The following is an 18,948-nucleotide window of genomic DNA, read 5'->3' on the forward strand; positions in this document are numbered from 1 at the left end:
TTTGTTGCTAGTTGCTTTTCATGAAATAAGTCGCCAGGGGGTCTGGAAAGTCGCTAAATCTAGCGTCAAAGTCGCAAAGTTGGCATCACTGCAAATAACCCTCTTCACACACGCTCTCCCACGCCTGTCAAAAATAAACAAGCGCGGATCGCGGATTGAAGGCCACGGCGCAGCTAATTCCCATAACTCATGTCTCAGCCAGGCTCTCAGATCTCATGACCACTTAGGAGGGGACATATGCTACCTCATATGCTACATATGCTACCTCATATGCTACAAGGCAAAACTGGCACATGCGCGAATCATGCCCACAACAGGGATCAATAGAATCTGCACACTAGATATAGGCTCCCATGAACATTTACGTTGGAGTGTGGGCTTGCGCCCGAAACTCTGAAGTGTAAATAAAGGTTCATGGGAGCATATCTAGAATGTGGATTCCTATTTTTTAAATTCACTTGTAGGCTACTTCTGTCCAGCACCTGGTTTATTGGATGTGTGTTTAGTAAACCTTTTTTGCAGGGCAGACAGTGGGAGGAGGACAGAGACCAGACGGATGGAGAACAGACAGAGGGAGGACAGAGAAAAAAAAGGAGGGACAGAGGGAGGGGGATCGAAAGAGGGAGGAAGACAGATCTGGTTTGTAGTGTATAGGTACTTTAGTTTCTCATGTCAGACCTTTCATCCCTCTTCATATAAATAATCTGGAGTTTTTGAGTAGTTGTAATTTGTACTGTATAGGACAGATCTGGTTTGTAGTGTGGTGTGGGAGTACAATAACGGGGAGATGGTAGACGTAAGGCGAGTCGAGTCTAGCTATTTACTCTCACATAAAAAACAACAAAAGTTACAGCGCAGTCGAGGTAACAACAAAGTAGCAAGTAACAATGTAACCACAAACGTCTCCTCTCTCGTAGCCTAGCAACCCAGAAAGTATCCAATGCACGAGCTAAACAAATCTGACATTTGTCTACATTTGAACTAGCTGTTAGCGCTGGAGCAAAGAACTGCGTCAACACAAAGTAACAGTGCAATAAACCAAAGTGTATTTAAGTAACAAAATGGGGATAATAAAGGACAAACTCAATACACAATACCTCAGGACCAGGTCAAGGAGCCTGGCGGAAGTATGCCAAACAATTGAACCAAATAAAACAGCGAAGAAGGAGGTCAAGCTAAACTACTTAACTACACCCCCCCAAAGCCCCAGTAGCAGAATGTCCCTGACTATCTAAACTACTCTAAACAAACTTACAAAGGTGGCATACCCCCTCTAACCTGGTGTATTTAACAAAGAGTTACCTACGTGTGGTTAAATGTATAGAGGCCTCTGTCTATCCTGCCCCAGGAAATAAACCGCCCTCTTTCAGATCGGTGCAAGTCCCTCCCACTTAGTCAGGGTTTGAATTACACTTTAAAACAATCATGGGTGTTGAGTGTATATCTTTGACATTTTAGTGGAGGGGGAGTTAACAATAGCAATGCAGTCCTTTCCAGGGTACTCTCCCCCGGACCCCCCCATCCCCGGTAATTCAAGCCCTTGGTACCAAACAGAATTGACTCAGTGAGAGTTTGTTATCTATTATCGTAGATAATAGACGTTTGAGGAAGACCCTTTTGGGAGATTTCTTCGAGAATTGCCTAGGCTTATAACATTTGTCCTCAAAATGCAAAGCGCACACACGGTGATCTAAGACCCGAAGAATATCCACGGGTGTGTTTACATCCAAGTAAAGAGATTCTAGCCACAACTTCAATCTTGCGGGATGGTTGTAGGGAAGTCTATGACAAGTTACAGATGAATGGATTTTGCCACAATTGGCAACGGCACAATAGCGTGTCATTGTAGAGATCCCAAACAAATGCTTCGCACGAGCCTGTCTTGTTGTTGCGCCTAGCTTTTCAAATAAGTAAGCTACCGCGGAAGTCGCCTACCGCGAGATCAAGGCATTGCGCAATATCGGAATCAGTTAAAGCGGAAGTTTACACACGTATGACTGCGACTAAATAGTTAGATGCTAAATATTTTTAAAAAGCCTTTCCAGATGAGCTAGAATCTTACTTTATGCCAACTAACATCTAGGTGAGTTTCTTGTCTTTGAAATCGAGAGTTTAACATATTTTTGAATGATTTTTCAAGATGCCCATCCACATCCATTGTATGATCAAAATGGTGGTAGAGCAATTATCAACTTTCTCGAAAATGCTAGCTTTGTCAACGTTTTGATCTGAATCATTGTATATGATCACAAGTAACCCTAAAACAGGGCTAAACATGCATTTTCCCTTTACTACTCCTTTAATTTGTCAGACATTATTTCATGTCATTTCAATTCACAGCTATTTCAGTGGCATGACTAGCTTCCGTCCTACCAGTCCTGAACAGAAACAAGCCAGCCACGTACATAAGCCAGGCTGCGCCTGGCCTGGTTAACAGTTGATTTGTGGTCTCTTGTTAACCTGACTGAAAGAATTTGGCAGCAGATAACAGTCCATAATGGCGGCAACGCTACGCGACCGCCCTCTTCGGGCGGGTGCCAAAAAAATTCACACAAGTATCTCCTCTTGGCATTCCATACTCTTTGGTTCAGTTACCTCTGAGATTTATCGCCCCTCCCACTTCTACGTGACAACGACACAAACGACGTAGGCAGTCCGTCCGCCGTCGTGGTTCCTGCCAACTAAAAGGGCCGCTTTCAGAGTGGCTGATAAAACAGCATCTCCAAGCTGGATAGCAAACATTTAAACCATCGCCCAAAAGATAATTAGTTCGATACATTGCTCTACAGATTATTTATTTCATCTCCGATACAATGAAGAGGCGGATAGACCCGGGTTTTGTTCTAGTGTTCTCGATCCTTGCATTCAGTTCGTGCTCAGGGTTCTACCTTCCGGGTTTAGCCCCAGTGAGTTTCTGTGAAGAAGCTGGAGTGGATGATTGTCAGGTAAAGTAACTGCTATCAATGACTCTGTTGTCCATGCGAGATGGTTTGTTTTAAGATGTACCTAGCGACCAATGTCACATTAGCGAGCTTTGTGCAGCTAGCGGTTGGTTAGCTAATGTTAGCTGTAGCTTGAAATCGGATCTAACTCCGTTAGCACTAGCAAGCTCATCCCTGGGACGTCACAGCGTTAGGGAACATGCTCAGTGACGGAGTCAAGAAGCAAGACTTGACCTAGTCTAACGTAAGATCACCGGCAAACCAGTAAGTGCTAGCAGTTATGGTGCGTTCGTTTGTGGTCGGAGGTGGCAAGTCGCAAGTGGCAAAATACCCACCTCCGACCTGTGTGCATTCGAGCTATATACCATTGTATCACAGTTACCTAGTTATATCTATATACCATTATATCACAGTTACCTAGTTATATATATATACCATTATATCACAGTTACCTAGTTATATCTATATACCATTATATCAGTTACCTAGTTATATCTATATACCATTATATCACAGTTACCTAGTTATATCTATATACCATTATATCACAGTTCCCTAGTTATATCTATATACCATTATATCACAGTTACCTAGTTATATCTATATACCATTATATCACAGTTACCTAGTTATATCTAGTGCATTCGAGCAACTGGGGGCTGAGAAACATATCCGAATTTGCGACGAGGAAGTGCGAGTTCATGAGGTGTTTTATTTAATCATTCCTAGTAGCAAGTCGCAATTTGCCACCTCCCAGTTATAAACGAACGCACCATTAGCATGTCGCCTGTAGATCACCAGCAACGTCGCTGAATCTAGCACTAGTTACTAGTTATATAGTTACTAGGTGACATTTGAAGGAAGACGCTGCCTCCAGCCCTCTGGGTTTATACGTTAGATACCCTCTTGCTCTCTAATGACTTGCTTTTTGTTTTAATGCTTTTAATTTGTCCTGCCTTCTGTTTTAAATGTCTATAATGTCTTGCTTTTTGTTTTAATGCTTTTAATGTCTCATGTAAAGCACCTTGAATTGCCCTGTGGCTGAAATGTGCTATATAAATAAACTTGCCTTGCCTTGCCTTGCGTTTTGCACATATCATCAACGTTCATTCTATTGCAGCAGTTAAACTGATCCATTGCTGTCACATCAAGAAGTCAACACAATCATCTTATTGCACCAGAAACACTTTTTGCTCCTAGCGTTTTGCTGATAAGTTTCTAGGTTTAGATATTGAAATGTAATGTTAGGTGTTTGCTTTGCTGTAAAGCTTGCGGGCACGCTGCTGAAGGCTCAGATGAGCAGTGGCTACAGACAAACTTGTGAGACTGCGGCGCAAACCTGCTGTCAGTCATCTCATTCTCTTGATTTGAGCTGGGTCTGGCGCTGTTCTTTTGTAGACTGAAATCCAGCTGTTTGTGAACCGCCTGGACTCAGTGGAATCTGTCCTGCCCTACGAGTATGACGTGTAAGTACACTTGCTATTACACCTCTAACTAGTATACTTATGAAACCTTCCTTGGATACTGTCCTTATTCACTGTGAACTGTTTTCCACAGCTTTGACTTTTGCCAAGATGAAAAAGAGAAGAGGCCGTCGGAGAACCTTGGCCAGGTCCTGTTTGGTGAGAGAATTGAGACATCGCCATACAAGGTAAGAGTGGCATGTTTTTGACTGGTGTCATTGTTGGCCACAGTATCGCTGGGATTATTTTCTGTTTAATGTATCCATGACATCTTAAGTATTTGATGCAAACAATACATGATACTACTGCAGGCAGAGGCGCTCTCCAGTAACATGTCAATCCTGTTCTTCCTGTTCCTGCTTATATCCAACATTGTCATCCCATTACATAACCAGTAATGTTACTTGCCTTGCCTTTCAGTTCTCTTTCAAAAAGAATGTCGAATGCCAGAAAGTGTGCACAAAATCCTATGAGAAGAGCAGACCACAGGATAAAAACAATCTGGATTTCCTCAAGAGAGGAATGCAGTTGAATTACCAGCATCACTGGTGGGCTACCTCCTCCCCCCAATTTTTAAGTCGGCTGTCTTGAAAAACACGTCCTTCCAGTTTGATGTGGAATTTAACAAAAAGTGACGTTTCAGGATCGTTGACAACATGCCAGTCACATGGTGCTACGATGTGGAGGACAATCAGAAATACTGCAATCCTGGCTTCCCCATTGGCTGTCTGGTCACATTGGACGGCCGGGCTAAGGATGCCTGTGTCATCAATGTAAGTCAAACTAGTGATAGACTGTTTTTATGGCCAATATGATACTGATAGTTGACAAGTTGAGGTGGCTGATACCTGATATTTGAGGCCGATATTCAATATTACATTTGACATTTTTGATGCAAACAAAAAAAGGCACAAAAATACAATGACACAAAACTGCCTTTAAATGAAGTTATAAATGAAGTATGAAGGGGTAAAAAAGAATGTTTGGAGTATAGTGCTCTGACCCCATAGCATACAACTGTATGAGACAGAGGGACAACTAGCTTTCAAGGTTTGCAACTGAGCCCCTTTCATCTAGTTTGCTAACTAGCATGCAATCATAGCAAACTCTAATCTTCAACCAAATCTAGCAACAGTCACATCCCTACCCATCCAAGTTATATTTCATGCCAAGCCATGAGCTGACAATCCAAAGCACATGAAAACGAATAGTGGAACCTCCAGTCAGAGAATGTATGGGCCAGGCAGTCTTGGCTGTTAGTTTGAAAATAAGGTAGGATTGGTAGGGTAGGAAACAATATTAACAACGATGAAAGTTCTGTTTGAATGACTCAAACGTGCCAGTATGAACGGTAAGCACAGCGGCACATCAGCTCCTCCCTGCAGCTTGATGTATCTGTAAACCTAGTCTGGGGCCATTCGCTTTGCATTTTATCACAAGGCAAGTCTAGGTCTACGTTAGCTAATGATGATAAAATCCAGCCGGCAGGACTGTCGCATCAGCTGAGCCGGTACTATGAAGCCGATAGCTGACATAGTGAAAAAAGTGAATATCTGCCAAAAATATTGCCCCAGCTGATTATCAGTCGATCACAAAGTCAAACTCTCTCTCTCTGTCCCTCTCTCTGTCTATGCCCGTTTGAATAAGTGAAATCCTGAGTGAGTAGTGGGGCCTGAACTTTGAATGCTGGTGTTGAAAGTACAGAATCAGACATGTCATGGATCAGTTACATATTATGAATGTAGGACTAATCTATCCTCTTAGAAAACGGGGTACCTGTAATTTGACTGGTCTACACTGGTTTTTCAGTCGGAGTTCAACAAGAAGAATTCGTTCTACATCTTCAATCACGTGGACATCAAGATCACATACCACAGTGGGGCTGCGGAGGGGTGGAGGGGGGCTCGACTGGTGGGTGCCACCCTGGAGCCCAAAAGGTGAGAACTCTGTGTGTGTGTGCGCGTGCGCGTGTGTGCGTGTGCAACACCTTCCCTTGAGGACCATGTCTTTTCGGTTTCTCCCTGGCTCGGTTATACATACACCTGGAAATCAGTTAACAGCTTACTGAAATACCACACAACCACCTGATATCCTTAAAGATCAAAGTTGTACACCCCGATTGTCATGCTTTTCTAAATTTCACCAGAAGAGGGCGAAACACTGTCTTTCAGTGCTGTAGTAATGCACCATGCGTCATTAGGTAAATGTGTTTACATGGGGTCTCCGTGTTACAGCATGCATAATGTCCATCCAAACCAATCCATTAAATGTATGACCAGTTTCAATTTGGAACTGTACAGGAGTTCAAGTGTAGCCACAATGTTAAGCATCTGATGAAGGAGCTTTGTAATTTTGTGTGTGGGTGTAACTTGTAACTGTGTGTGTGTGTGTTTTGTGTTTGTGTGTGACAGTTACAACCATGCTGATGAGGAAAAAATGGTGTGTGAGGGCCCACCCATGGATGTCCCTGTAGATTTCGCCAACGATCTCAAGATTACCTACTCTTACTCCGTCACCTTTCAGGTATGTTACATTCATCTTAGGAGCGGAAGCACTGCTTGTAAAATATGTCCGGTTTACAGAATTGCAGATCAAGTGTGTGGGTAACACCTTTCATAGTCATGAACATTTCCATATTCACAGGAAAACAATGAAATCAAATGGGCGTCCAGGTGGGACTACATCCTGGTCTCCATGCCTCACACCAACATCCAGTGGTTCAGGTGGGTTTTTAGTCCTGACGAGAAACATAATCTGATGAATGAATGAATGAATGTCATTGTACAAGTACAACAAAATTAGAAGAGCAAACCTTAAAGGTGCAGAACAGTAAAAGTATAAAAGTATAGTCATAATAAATATACAATAAGGGTAGAAAAACATACATACAAGAATGCACAACATTCACAATTAACATTCACATTCTGCTGATCAAACATTGCACGACTCCGTCATATTGCACAGTAAATAATTGCACAGTAGATAAGTGATGAGTGTTCAAGACTTGGTTGTGTTTGGTACAATTATGGCTCTGGGGTAAAGACTGTTCTTTAGTCTATTAGTCCGTGATTTCAATGTTCTGTAACGTCTGCCCGAGGGCAGCATTTCAAAGTGAGCGTGTCCGGTGTGAGATGGGTCTCCGAGGATGTTATGTGCCTTTCTGAGACAGTGGGAACTATACAGGTCCTCCAGGGAGAGGAGGGGGCAGCCCATAATCCCTTGGGCCGTGGTGACGACCCTCTGGATCCTCAAATGTCAGTTGTTAGAATTTATGTTGGCTGTCACTTAATGGTATCCTATTTGACCTGTGTTTCATCCAGCATCATGAACTCTCTGGTGATCGTTCTCTTCCTGTCCGGTATGGTGGCCATGATCATGCTGAGGACACTGCATAAGGACATTGCCAGATACAACCAGGTGGACCAGGTAAACAGCCCTGTATGCTCAATATGTATAGGAGCCATTTATGCAAGTATATGGATCCATCATTAACGGGGCAATTGTGAAGAATGTTTTGAAATGGAATGAAACTTGGAACATACTATCTTGTCTAAGAACACTGATTAAAGTGTTCTGTTATGAAACATTTTGCTGTATCATCTACCTACCTAAAAAGGCAGGAACCTCTCCACTTCTGCTTGTATCCCGATTTGTTCGACAACCGTGCACTATATAAAGTTGAACTTCGGCAGGTGTATTGTTTAGGATCCAATGATGTGCATTTGTTGCATGTGAAGTTGTTTGGATCAGCAGTTCTCGAGAAAGCTGGAAAATATCTGCCCCTTTTGGCCCGTTCTGAACATGGGCACAAGGACCCACATCAGTTCTAGAGAAAGCTGCTTTGGAGTGGACATGCTAGCTAATGGAAGCTAAGTACAGGTTTCGCGAGAATCCTTAAGTCTAAAAATGATAAGACAAGGGAAGTAGGATTTTCGATTTAAAATCAAAATGAGCTTTTGACATCGAACTTCGAAATCAAAAGCAGGTTCGCACCAGCCAAATCACCAGCCAAATCACCAGCCAAATCACCAGCCATGGGTAAAAAGTGAACAAAGGACAGAGCAGTCTACTTGGCCATCTCTCCCAAAGTAAATGTTTTTGTTTGAGCCAAGTTAGTTGGGGCTCAAAGGTAAGCTATATGTTTTCGTTTGAATACACATCCAAGCTAGTTGTATACAATCAGACACAAGACGCACTCACTGATCTAGACGTTTATACGATTGTTAAGTACTAGTACATGGACGATCGAGATGACTGGAAATTTGTCTGGAGGGCTTGTCCAAGGATGACCTAGAGCTGCCCATTCTCCCAAATCTGCGTATAAATAACACACTTTTACACCGTGCATATAATACGCCAAATCACAATTCTGCGTGTAATACATACGCCGAAATCCGAGTTTGTGGTTGGTTGTTCACCTTGGAACACGTGATACAAGAGGGGTATAAATTTGCCAGCGCTTTTGGGGAGGATGGGTTGGGTGGGTTAAACAACTTTGGTGAGACAACACCGACAGCAAAACTAGCAAACAACACAATTTTACTGGAAACTAGCAAACAACACTACTAGCTAGCGAACTAGCTCACATTCTTGCTGTTAGCTACCGTTAGCTACTGTTCGCATTAGCTAGCTAGCGTCCTAGTGTTAGCTAGCATTATAATACGAGCTAGCTAGCTAATGCGAACAGTAGCTAGGAAGCTAACTAGCTTATACGAACAGAGCTAGCTAGCTATTCAGAGTGTACACAAACACCATCCATGTCAACACAGGGGTTAGACGTGGACACAGGGATCAGGCTAATTTACGAAACTAGACCCAGGAGTGAAGCTACTAGGACGGTGCTTAGTGGGCGCGCTCCACATACCATATATTTACTGATTTGTTCAAAAGACTATTAAGGAAGGGCAGTTGTTTCAAGTACCCTTTTTTATGAGTACATTCATTTTAATTATTGTGTTTAAGGAAAATGTAAGTATGTATAGCAACAGATTTTATAAGCGCAGAACAGTCCCAGGCCCCAGTGAGGACTGCATTAGTGTCTTTAAAACCACATAACTGCTTCAAATCATCTTTAGTATGGAAATGATGCAAAAGATAGACACTGGACAAGGGTTCCCTGCCAAAGCATGACTATGATTGTCACGAATCTTGTGTTGTAATATTTCACAGGAAAACTTGATAAAGATTCCACCACCCAAAGGACATACTTCCATATCCTATGTAAGATTGTCACAGGCCTGAAGAGCTCACATTGTGGTGGTGGTCGAACCTGGCGATTGGTGGTTTGATTTCTGGCTTTAAAGGTGTCACAACAAAAACAGTGTCGTAAAATTTGGTGTGCCTGTTGCCATAGCAGACAGTTCATTGTTTGCAAGAGAGATTTGTTTTCATCACAAGGGCTGAGTATGAACTCTCTTCTTTGTCAGCCTTTGAGCTACACTGAGATGCACGTCCACACCATATTTTACAGCTATCGGCAAAAACCTGCAGCAGAAGCGTTCAGAGGCACTTGTTTCTTTCTTTGCTATCCGATGTCAGAGGACTTGCTCTTGGTGGTGATTAGGTGCTCTGTTTATGTGGTTATTACCATTATGCATAATGTCATGCCCTTGACTGGCTCTCATGTGTGCCACCACCCGACCCCTATAGGAGGACGCCCAGGAGGAGTCTGGGTGGAAGCAGGTCCATGGGGATGTGTTCAGACCCCCCAGGAAAGGCATGCTGCTGTCCGTGTTCCTGGGCCAGGGCACCCAGATCTTCATCATGACCTTCATCACCCTCTGTAAGAGAATCACTCTTACCACCACATGTACCATTGGTGTTTTGCATAGTGATCAGGCTGATGTTCAACCCCCCCTCCTCTTCCAGTTCTGGCCTGCCTGGGGTTCCTGTCCCCTGCCAACCGTGGGGCTCTGATGACCTGTGCTGTGGTTCTCTGGGTTCTGCTGGGAACCCCTGCTGGCTACGTCTCAGCACGCCTCTACAAAAGTGAGTGCCGTTGACACACCCCTCAGGGACAACTCTAGCCCACAATGAGCTGATGAAATGAGTAGGGCTGGGTTAAAAAAAAAATAGATGAATCGATTCTGAATCATTTGATTCATGAATCCCAAAATCGATCTTTTATTTAATGAATGAATGAATAAATAGTTAATTAATTAATTAATTCATTCATTTTTGGAAATCAGTATCGATACCCATATTGATGTGTTGTATAACTTGGCAGTCATGTTATTAAGGTTACAGCAAAAAAAACAGGTTTTAGTAACACTAACCGAATCGATATTGAATCGAATCGTATCGAAACGTGATAATCGATTCTGAACCTTGTGAATCGGAATCGAATCGATTGTTAAAATTTGAATCGATACCCAGCCCTAGAAATGAGTCATTCGCAACATTTGTGCTCTAGTGAAATTAGAGTACCTGCAACTTTTTGAAGGGTCCATGACAACAAGTCCCAATTAGTGTTTTGCTTGCCTCAGCAACATACCTGGCCAGTCTCCTAAGACCTTGCTCTAACTAACTAACCCACATTCAATCTCCTGTGTTCCCTCAGCGTTTGGCGGTGAGAAATGGAAGACCAATGTCCTGCTGACGGCACTGCTGTGTCCAGGGTAGGTGTGCTCTCCACCTTGCTTCTACACCACACCTATAACGTCTCAGTTGATGCACAAAACATCCCATGATACTTCATTCAGTATGTCTCTCTTGCTTTTCCACTGTCCCCTCCTCCCCTTCCTACAGGATTGTGTTTGCAGACTTCTTCCTGATGAACCTGATCCTGTGGGTGGAGGGCTCCTCAGCAGCCATTCCCTTCGGCACCCTGGTGGCCATCTTGGCGCTGTGGTTTGGCATCTCTGTCCCTCTCACCTTCCTAGGGGCTTACTTCGGCTTCAAGAAACCCGTGAGTTTGACCTGCCGACCCCTACTGTGTGGATGCAGTCCCTCATACTGCCGTAGGCTATTACACAAGGCGCGGATGTGTCTCGGTTTCTCGTTTAACAGTCTTTGGCCCGTAAGATAAGTGTTTATGGTCACCACCCGTGTGTCATGCCCATTTGACCCCTGCCCTGTGTGTCCAATACTGCTCACGTGACTCTATGTGCTGTGCATACCGAACAGCCAGGGAAAACGATCTATATCTTTCTCATTCATCTTGTGATCGATCTCCCTCTCTCTCTCTTGCCCTCTCTCCCTCCCTCTCACCCTCCCTCTCACCCTCCCCATCGTTCGGTCCTGCAGGCGATTGAACAGCCAGTGCGGACCAATCAGATCCCTCGTCAGATCCCTGAGCAGTCGTTCTTCACCAAGCCCGTCCCTGGCATCATCATGGGGGGCATCCTGCCTTTCGGCTGCATCTTCATCCAGCTCTTCTTCATCCTCAACAGCATCTGGTAGGGACAGCTACCCATTTGAAATTAAGATTAAGGTTACTAAAAGTTGCAGTGAATATTTTCCCCCTGCTTTGGTGTAAGCAACCTTTGACATTCGGTGATCTGTCCTGTGTGTTTGTGTCCCAGGTCCCACCAGATGTACTACATGTTCGGTTTCCTGTTCCTGGTCTTCATCATCCTCCTGATTACCTGCTCCGAGGCCACCATCCTGCTCTGTTACTTCCACCTGTGTGCGGAGGTGAGAGACAGCATGCACACTGATGCAACTAGTCGTGCAGTTGCACAGCCCCATGTCGGGGCTGTCTGGGAGATATGCTAGTCCCCCTGTAGGGCTTTCACCAGAAAAGTAGCGAGGCCCGGTGTCAACGCGTGGAAGGAATTGCATGCAAAGCGCGCAAAGTTTTTTTGTTTGTTTGTGCCCTCACAAAAACGAAACATCATTACAGTATGTATATACGTTTTGGATCGTCCGTGTGCTATTCAAACAGCAGATCTAGCCTACTTCACACTACTTTGCAAGTGTGCATTTTTTGTAAGCGCGAGAGAGAGAGAGAGCGCGTGCAATTACAGGATTTGTTGGCATTGGTGGTAGCTAGCTGAAGGGTATGGATATAAGAAGCTTTTTTTACAACCATATTAGGATTTAGGATTTATAAAGTAGTGATACCCCACATTAAGCACACGCTATTGATATGAATTCAGAAATGTTACTCACCACATACGAGCAGCAGAATTATGTGAGAATTTTCCTAGATTTTAGATCTATGATTGACTTAATCAATATGACTATCATAAATTTATCATTACCATGTGTAACATTTATTAAAGGCAAAAAATATTTTACAAATCCCTGCCTGATGCGAGGCCCTCCAAAATGCAAGGCCCTGTGCTACTCGGAATGTGCATTACTGACCAAAATCATTTTCGAATAGTCAACTGTTCTTAAGACCGAATATTCGAAAGGCATTCAACAATGTATTGGTATAAAAAAAAAAACATATTTTACATCTTAAAGCGCCCCAATGGAGGATGTTGTATTTTTGCGATTTGGCGTCCTACAGGTTTTGTGTTGTAAAACGGTAAATACTATGCGCATTCAATGCAGGCATTTGTTTACAAGGTGAAACACCCACATGAGACAAGAACATGATGTTGATAGCTGGAATAAAAGGGCCTAGTTAGTGTATAGCTATTCCCAGATATAATGTACGTGATAGCCACAACTAACGTTGGTCTACTGACAGCCTTGTTAGCCCAGCATGCAACAGTACACACAAACACACGCGCATCCATCTCCAATTGCAGTATGATTAGCTACAAATCATACAACATTGCACTTCATGGCTCCTAACAATCCTATCATGTGGCTAGCCAACTAGTGCTGCAATGCTAAGTTAACTAACAAAACTAACTCAATTCCACAAAATCTCACAACTGTCAACACTTTGTCAGATTGCCAACTCTAACTCAACAAAGTTACACTAGCTAGCAAATGTCAGCCTAACACATGCAATGTATTCACTATAGCATGCATCCTCATCATTCACAGCTAACACAGCCAAACGTCAAGCAGTTCTAACAAAATAAGAGATGGCTAGCCAGCTTAAGATAACTGACGTTACAAAAGAGGCCAGCTAGATAGTATCCTCCTCATGCATTCAAAGCTAACAAAGCTCCCACAAGCGAGTAAAAGCCAGTCCAATATTAACTCTAGATTGGCTTCTGGCTTGGTCTCTTTCTCTTTTTCTTGTCTTGTCTTTTTCTGTGATGCTCCTCTTTGCTCTCTCTCTCTCTCTCTCTCTCTCTCTCTCTCTCTCTCTCTCTCTCTCTCAATGCATGATCAGCCTAGATGCGCTGTGTCTCGGAGCCAGATCAAATGAGTGATTCGTAATTGATGTTATTAGATAGCCAAATGTTTATACAAGTAACATTCATACTGGTTTAAATAAAAAATCAGACCGCTACTTCCCAATATTTTGGTTGTAAAACTCGAATGTGGAGACTGCCACACAATTATTAGAAAATGTGAAAATTCTAACTCATCCCCTAGCGTTGGCTCTGACAGTGTAGTACTATGTCATGAAGATTCAAACATAGTAAGCAGTGAATTACATTTCCTTTTACTAAATGGTAAATTACACCATAGAAAATGACCATGAATTTGCAAGAAAAGATTCTCCTGTTGAGCGGATTATAAAGTGCATACAGTTCTCTTTTCCTTGTCTTAATCGAACGTTATTGTTGTTTGCTTGTTTGTGTCTTCCCGTGTTGTGTAGGACTACCACTGGTGGTGGCGCTCCTTCCTGACCAGTGGCTTCACGGCCGTCTACCTGTTCGTCTACGCCGTGCACTACTTCTTCTCCAAGCTGCAGATCATCGGCGCAGCCAGCACCATCCTGTACTTCGGCTACACCATGATCATGGTGCTCATATTCTTCCTCTTCACAGGTGAGTAACGCATGCCTGGTACAGGGCCCAGTAGCACACGCCACGTCACACCCTGGAATGACCCGTCACAGTGTAGAGAAGGAATGTGTATTACAATGGAGAGGGAGGGAGGTGTGCTTAACTGTATTTGGTTGTTTGAGGAGTGACAGGAGGTTAACGTCACTAAAGAGCAACACAGACAGGTCCGTCTTCCCTCACAGAATGATGCAGGGTCCCTATCCTGTTCATGTGACATCACAGACCAGGAAGTGAACTATGTTGAAACATTTGTTTACTCATCCTTGTTAAGGCCTTGTTAATCTCTGCCGGCCAGCTGTCTCTCACACTCTCTTTGGAGCCCGATGAAACAGGTGGAGATGGAACAGTCTAGACACTGAATCATGGGAAGGGAGTGGTCTCTCTAGGTTGATGCTACTGGTTAGTGACTGAGGCATCATGTGTTACTTTTATACATGGATGATCCACAGTTACCCCCTCCTACAGCTACAGTACTACCTTCCACCTAGTGGAGTTATTGCTGCTTTCCATTGGATAGAGGGGAAATCTCAGGCAGACGCAAATTCACTTGTTGCCATGGAGTATAATAGATGCATCCTTCATCCCTGACTACGGCTGTTATGGCAACTTCCCCCCGCCCGCGCTGGTACTTGAGATCTGGACGTGTACCAGAGGAGAAAATGTGAGCATGTGGATCCACACAACAATGCTATCAGGTGGGATGAGCATGCCCCCCCCCCCTCCACCCCCCAGTCTGGAGGGATGGACAGCAGGGCTATTAGAGATGGACATGGGTTGACATGGTAACATGGTAACTGCATATCTCTGGCCTAGTCCAGCCCTGAACTCCACCCACACAGAGCAGATTGTATTGTAAAGCGCTTTGTGCATTCGTGCTGTGAAAGGCGCTATATAAATAAAACTTACTTACTTACTTACTAGATATTGGCTCTAGGGAGAAGGAATAACGGCTACGTTGGGAGCTGGCTAACCTGGTTAGCTGTGGCGTTATTATAAGTTTCAACAGTAAAAACTATTATGCGTTTATTTATTATTTTCTACCTGCAAGGCTGGTCAGGTGACTGGCTGCAATAGGAGTTTTTGCTACGTTAGCAGTTGATAGATGATACCTTTCATATGGTCACTTTGCTCCAACAGAGCGAAGTTAGAGGGTCTTTGTGGTGTTTGAGTTAACGTTACTGCAGTTAAATTACTCCATCAGTTATTCACACCGTAGCCATCTAATCACATCGTATGTGAGCTGTAGTACAGTAGCTAGCTAATGTATCTCATTATCTCACCCCTTGAAATGCATAATTGGTCCAATCCGAGGGATGTTGTTTAAATAACGAATAAATAAATTTAGGCCTACAGTATTGAATTTATTGATAGAGCCTCAGCGATTTCAGCTAGGGATGAGTTAGAATATTTGAATTTTCGAATGGTCATGCCAGGCTCCAAATTCTATTTTCATGTCGGTCACATTTTTTTTTATTATATTTCTTTAATTGTTAATGAATGGTTACAAATCCTGGGGAACACATACCAGCACGATAAGATTGTTTATTTAAACCAGTATGAATATTACTTGTATAAAATTAGGCTATAGAATAAACTTTTTTACACACAAATAAACTTATTTGTGTGTAAAAAAGATTTTTACTTTATCAGTTCAGTGTGTAAAAAATGTATCCTGTAGACAACATTGCCTCTTAAATCATTTGGATATGTTAAGATGTAAAAATGTATACCAATTCTGTCCTAAGAACAGTACAATTGCCGACAAGCCAGAAATTCTTCTTTTAATATATCCATGATGTAGATAGATTGTTTGTGCCCTCGTGTGTTTACTTGAAGAGGGCATATCCTACACCCTAATTCAAAATAAGTGGTTATCAAGCTGGTTAGCCATAGCCCTGTGAGACCATCGCGATCTTGCGAGCTCACTTTCAGTTTGCCTCCGCAGATCAGTCTGGACTTCCCCCTATCTCGAACGATTATCTCAAAATTACGTTTTGACCGGGCCAATCAGGGACTGTTCTGCCCCCTAGAACGTAGCCCCTGAGTGGTCCCGTGGCAAAACAGTCCCGAAGTAATGAGCAGTAATGTTAATGTTAGTACAGTATACACAGCCATAAATACAGTATTGCAGAAATAGACTCAATAATAACAATTAAACAAGTTTCTCGGAGGAAAAGACATTTTCGCCATTCTTCTGACTGGATTTGGCAAACGTTTTGTTATGCTGATTGACTGAAGGAATTAGTCTGTCAAGGCAAGTACTCCCACCCACAATAAGGGTTTGAGATAGAGGGAAGGCCAGACTGATCTGCGGTCAAACTGAATGTGAGCTCACTGGATCAGGATGGTCTTACGAGGTTAGCTTCGCCGTGCACACCCCTAATTGGAAGGAAGGGGAACTGGAACACGTCCAGATCCTAGCGAGGCCAGAAGGGAGAGGCCCATTCTCGGGGCCAGAACCATGAGTCCTACTGCAAATGTGTTAGGAGACATGCCTGATAAAGCAGCGCTCATGACCAACGCCGTGTCAGCCAGGTCTGGCAGAGGATCAACAGCACAGAAAAGATCTTCATTCTCTCACTCCCAATCTTTGATCTGTAATAATCCTAATCTGGCCTATGAAGAGATTGGCTTTCAAGAGTGCGAGTAAGAAAATGTTACTTACTTGCCACTCCCCCATTCACTTCCTCTCAACTTTGATCAGAACTTAATCCTGTGTGTCTGTCGTGTGGGCCCCGTTGAACCAGTCAGATGGGGCTTTCGGCGTCAGTCAGACTAATTCATCTTCTTCGTCCCGGGATTTTGTCCAATTAAAATGTTATCTGGGTCCGGAGTGGCTCAAATAATGGTCTATCTCCAGATTTCCACTTTGACAAATGGAAGCACTTGGTGCTTCCGCAGACTTGTGGATTCATCTCGCCGCTTCCAACCGTCCCCTCTCTGATGGGAATTCATCGGCCTTTTCAGAGGATGGAAACTGTTGGCGGTGCGATAGCAGAGCCGGCAGAGATGTGACATCCAGGGTATTTTGGGCGACTGTGCTCCTAGAGTGCCATGCCGCTGTATGCCTTCATTAGTTTTGTGTTTTTATTCATTTATTTCTGGTCTCCACCTCCCCGAACCGCGTGAGGCCCGCCGAGCCTCGCCGGCGAAAGCAGCCCCACTGAGGAGTTGAAACGCCTGCGTGTTCAAAAGCCACGTGCACTCAAGTCTTCACTGTCTTCACCTGTTTGAATTTGCTGATGTGGCTGCTCACTTCTCTCTCAGATCACCATCATAGATGTGGTCTCCTCCAATGAGACGCTTCCTGCTTCCTGGTGGCCTAGCGTGACCCTGTCTTCTTTGCTTCCTCCTCAGGTACCATCGGCTTCTTTGCCTGCTTCTGGTTTGTAAATAAGATCTACAGTGTGGTCAAGGTGGACTGAAGAGCAGAAGGTGGATCTCGGAGGTCTTCCCATTTTCATAGTCCTGCTGTTGAAGGAAACCGTTTGAATGGACTCTGGCTGGAACTAACCTCGAGTCCAGAGAAGACCACGAGAGCAGAACCGTCAGTTCTATGTGCCCAGAAACTTGATATATGTTGCTTTCCGTGTTGATGAATATTAATTTGCGATCATCAGACCATGCACCTCATGGTGAGTTCCAAAGATCTGCCTCAGTGGGCGGTGTGTTAAGAGGATGCAGGAAGACCTGAAATGCTTCTACTTTCTGTTTCTAATGTACACAAATGTACTTTAATTTGCTTTTATATTCCCAATATATCCAAATGTCTGTGATTTGTTTTTTCGCCACCTCTGCTGTACTTCGAAAATATAAATGTTGATGAAAAGAATGTCACCTTTACGGAACTGTTTTAAAAAAAGAAAAAAAATATCTTTTTTTATTTGTTTTGGTTTGTTGGTTTTTTGTGTTCTTGAGGGGTGGAGACAGGGGCTTTAGATTATTAACCATTAATGGCCTGTATTATGTTTATTTTTTCCCCAGCAATGAAAATACATGTATCTGTAAACATGACATTGCCCTGATGACATGTCCATTCTCTTGTTATATAATGGCTACATTTTGGTTTACATGAAGATAATATATAGCAAACCTGGTTATGATGAAGCGCATCTATATTTTAAAGGTGAAAACAGAAGCCCAGTCTCTTAATGCATTTGGCATCATCTTCGTTTTGGACTGGAGATATTCTTGTATAGCGCAAAATAGCAACAACAAACTTGCGGTTGAACATTCATCTAGCCTTTTAGAGCTTATCAAATGATTTAATGTAACTGTGTATAAAATACTGCTGCTTTCCCCCTTCTAGCAGTGTGAAGTCATCACCTAAGGTGATAATGTTTTTACAAATAATAAACACATTTGATTAATTGGAATGAGAGGCTTCATGTTTAATTTGTTTATTGTCCCATAAACCCATTCTCAGTCTGTTATCTATGCACTGACGGAGTCCTGTAGAACACTGTTGAATAGTACATGTTTAATTTATTTTTTATAAATGAACTGTACACCAACATCTTTTGACTGCTGAAAATGATGAAAATAAAAAAAGCACAATATAAATTCTCACAAGAAATCTAGTTTATAAGCACTGGTTATAAAACAACTCATTTCATTTTTTGTTTTACTATTTGACATACTGTATATAACGCAACACATCACATAATACTTTACAATGGT

General features: G+C 43.1%; 1 protein-coding gene across 1 annotated transcript; it reads left to right on the forward strand.

Moving 5' to 3' along the window:
* Positions 1–2,667: 2,667 nt before the first annotated feature.
* LOC311317893 (transmembrane 9 superfamily member 2-like) lies at positions 2,668–18,856 on the forward strand. Its single transcript, XM_084449034.1, has 17 exons — positions 2,668–2,945; positions 4,341–4,408; positions 4,500–4,593; positions 4,826–4,953; positions 5,049–5,178; positions 6,215–6,342; positions 6,817–6,928; positions 7,049–7,128; positions 7,726–7,831; positions 10,055–10,187; positions 10,274–10,393; positions 10,965–11,022; positions 11,153–11,312; positions 11,651–11,802; positions 11,929–12,040; positions 14,079–14,250; positions 17,626–18,856. The coding sequence occupies exons 1-17, from the start codon at positions 2,814–2,816 to the stop codon at positions 17,691–17,693; spliced, it is 1,953 nt and encodes a 650-aa protein (XP_084305160.1). The 5' UTR covers positions 2,668–2,813; the 3' UTR covers positions 17,694–18,856.
* Positions 18,857–18,948: the final 92 nt, after the last annotated feature.

Source organism: Borostomias antarcticus (genome assembly GCF_949987555.1).
Source record: "Borostomias antarcticus genome assembly, chromosome: 14".
In the NCBI taxonomy this organism is placed as follows: domain Eukaryota; kingdom Metazoa; phylum Chordata; class Actinopteri; order Stomiiformes; family Stomiidae; genus Borostomias; species Borostomias antarcticus.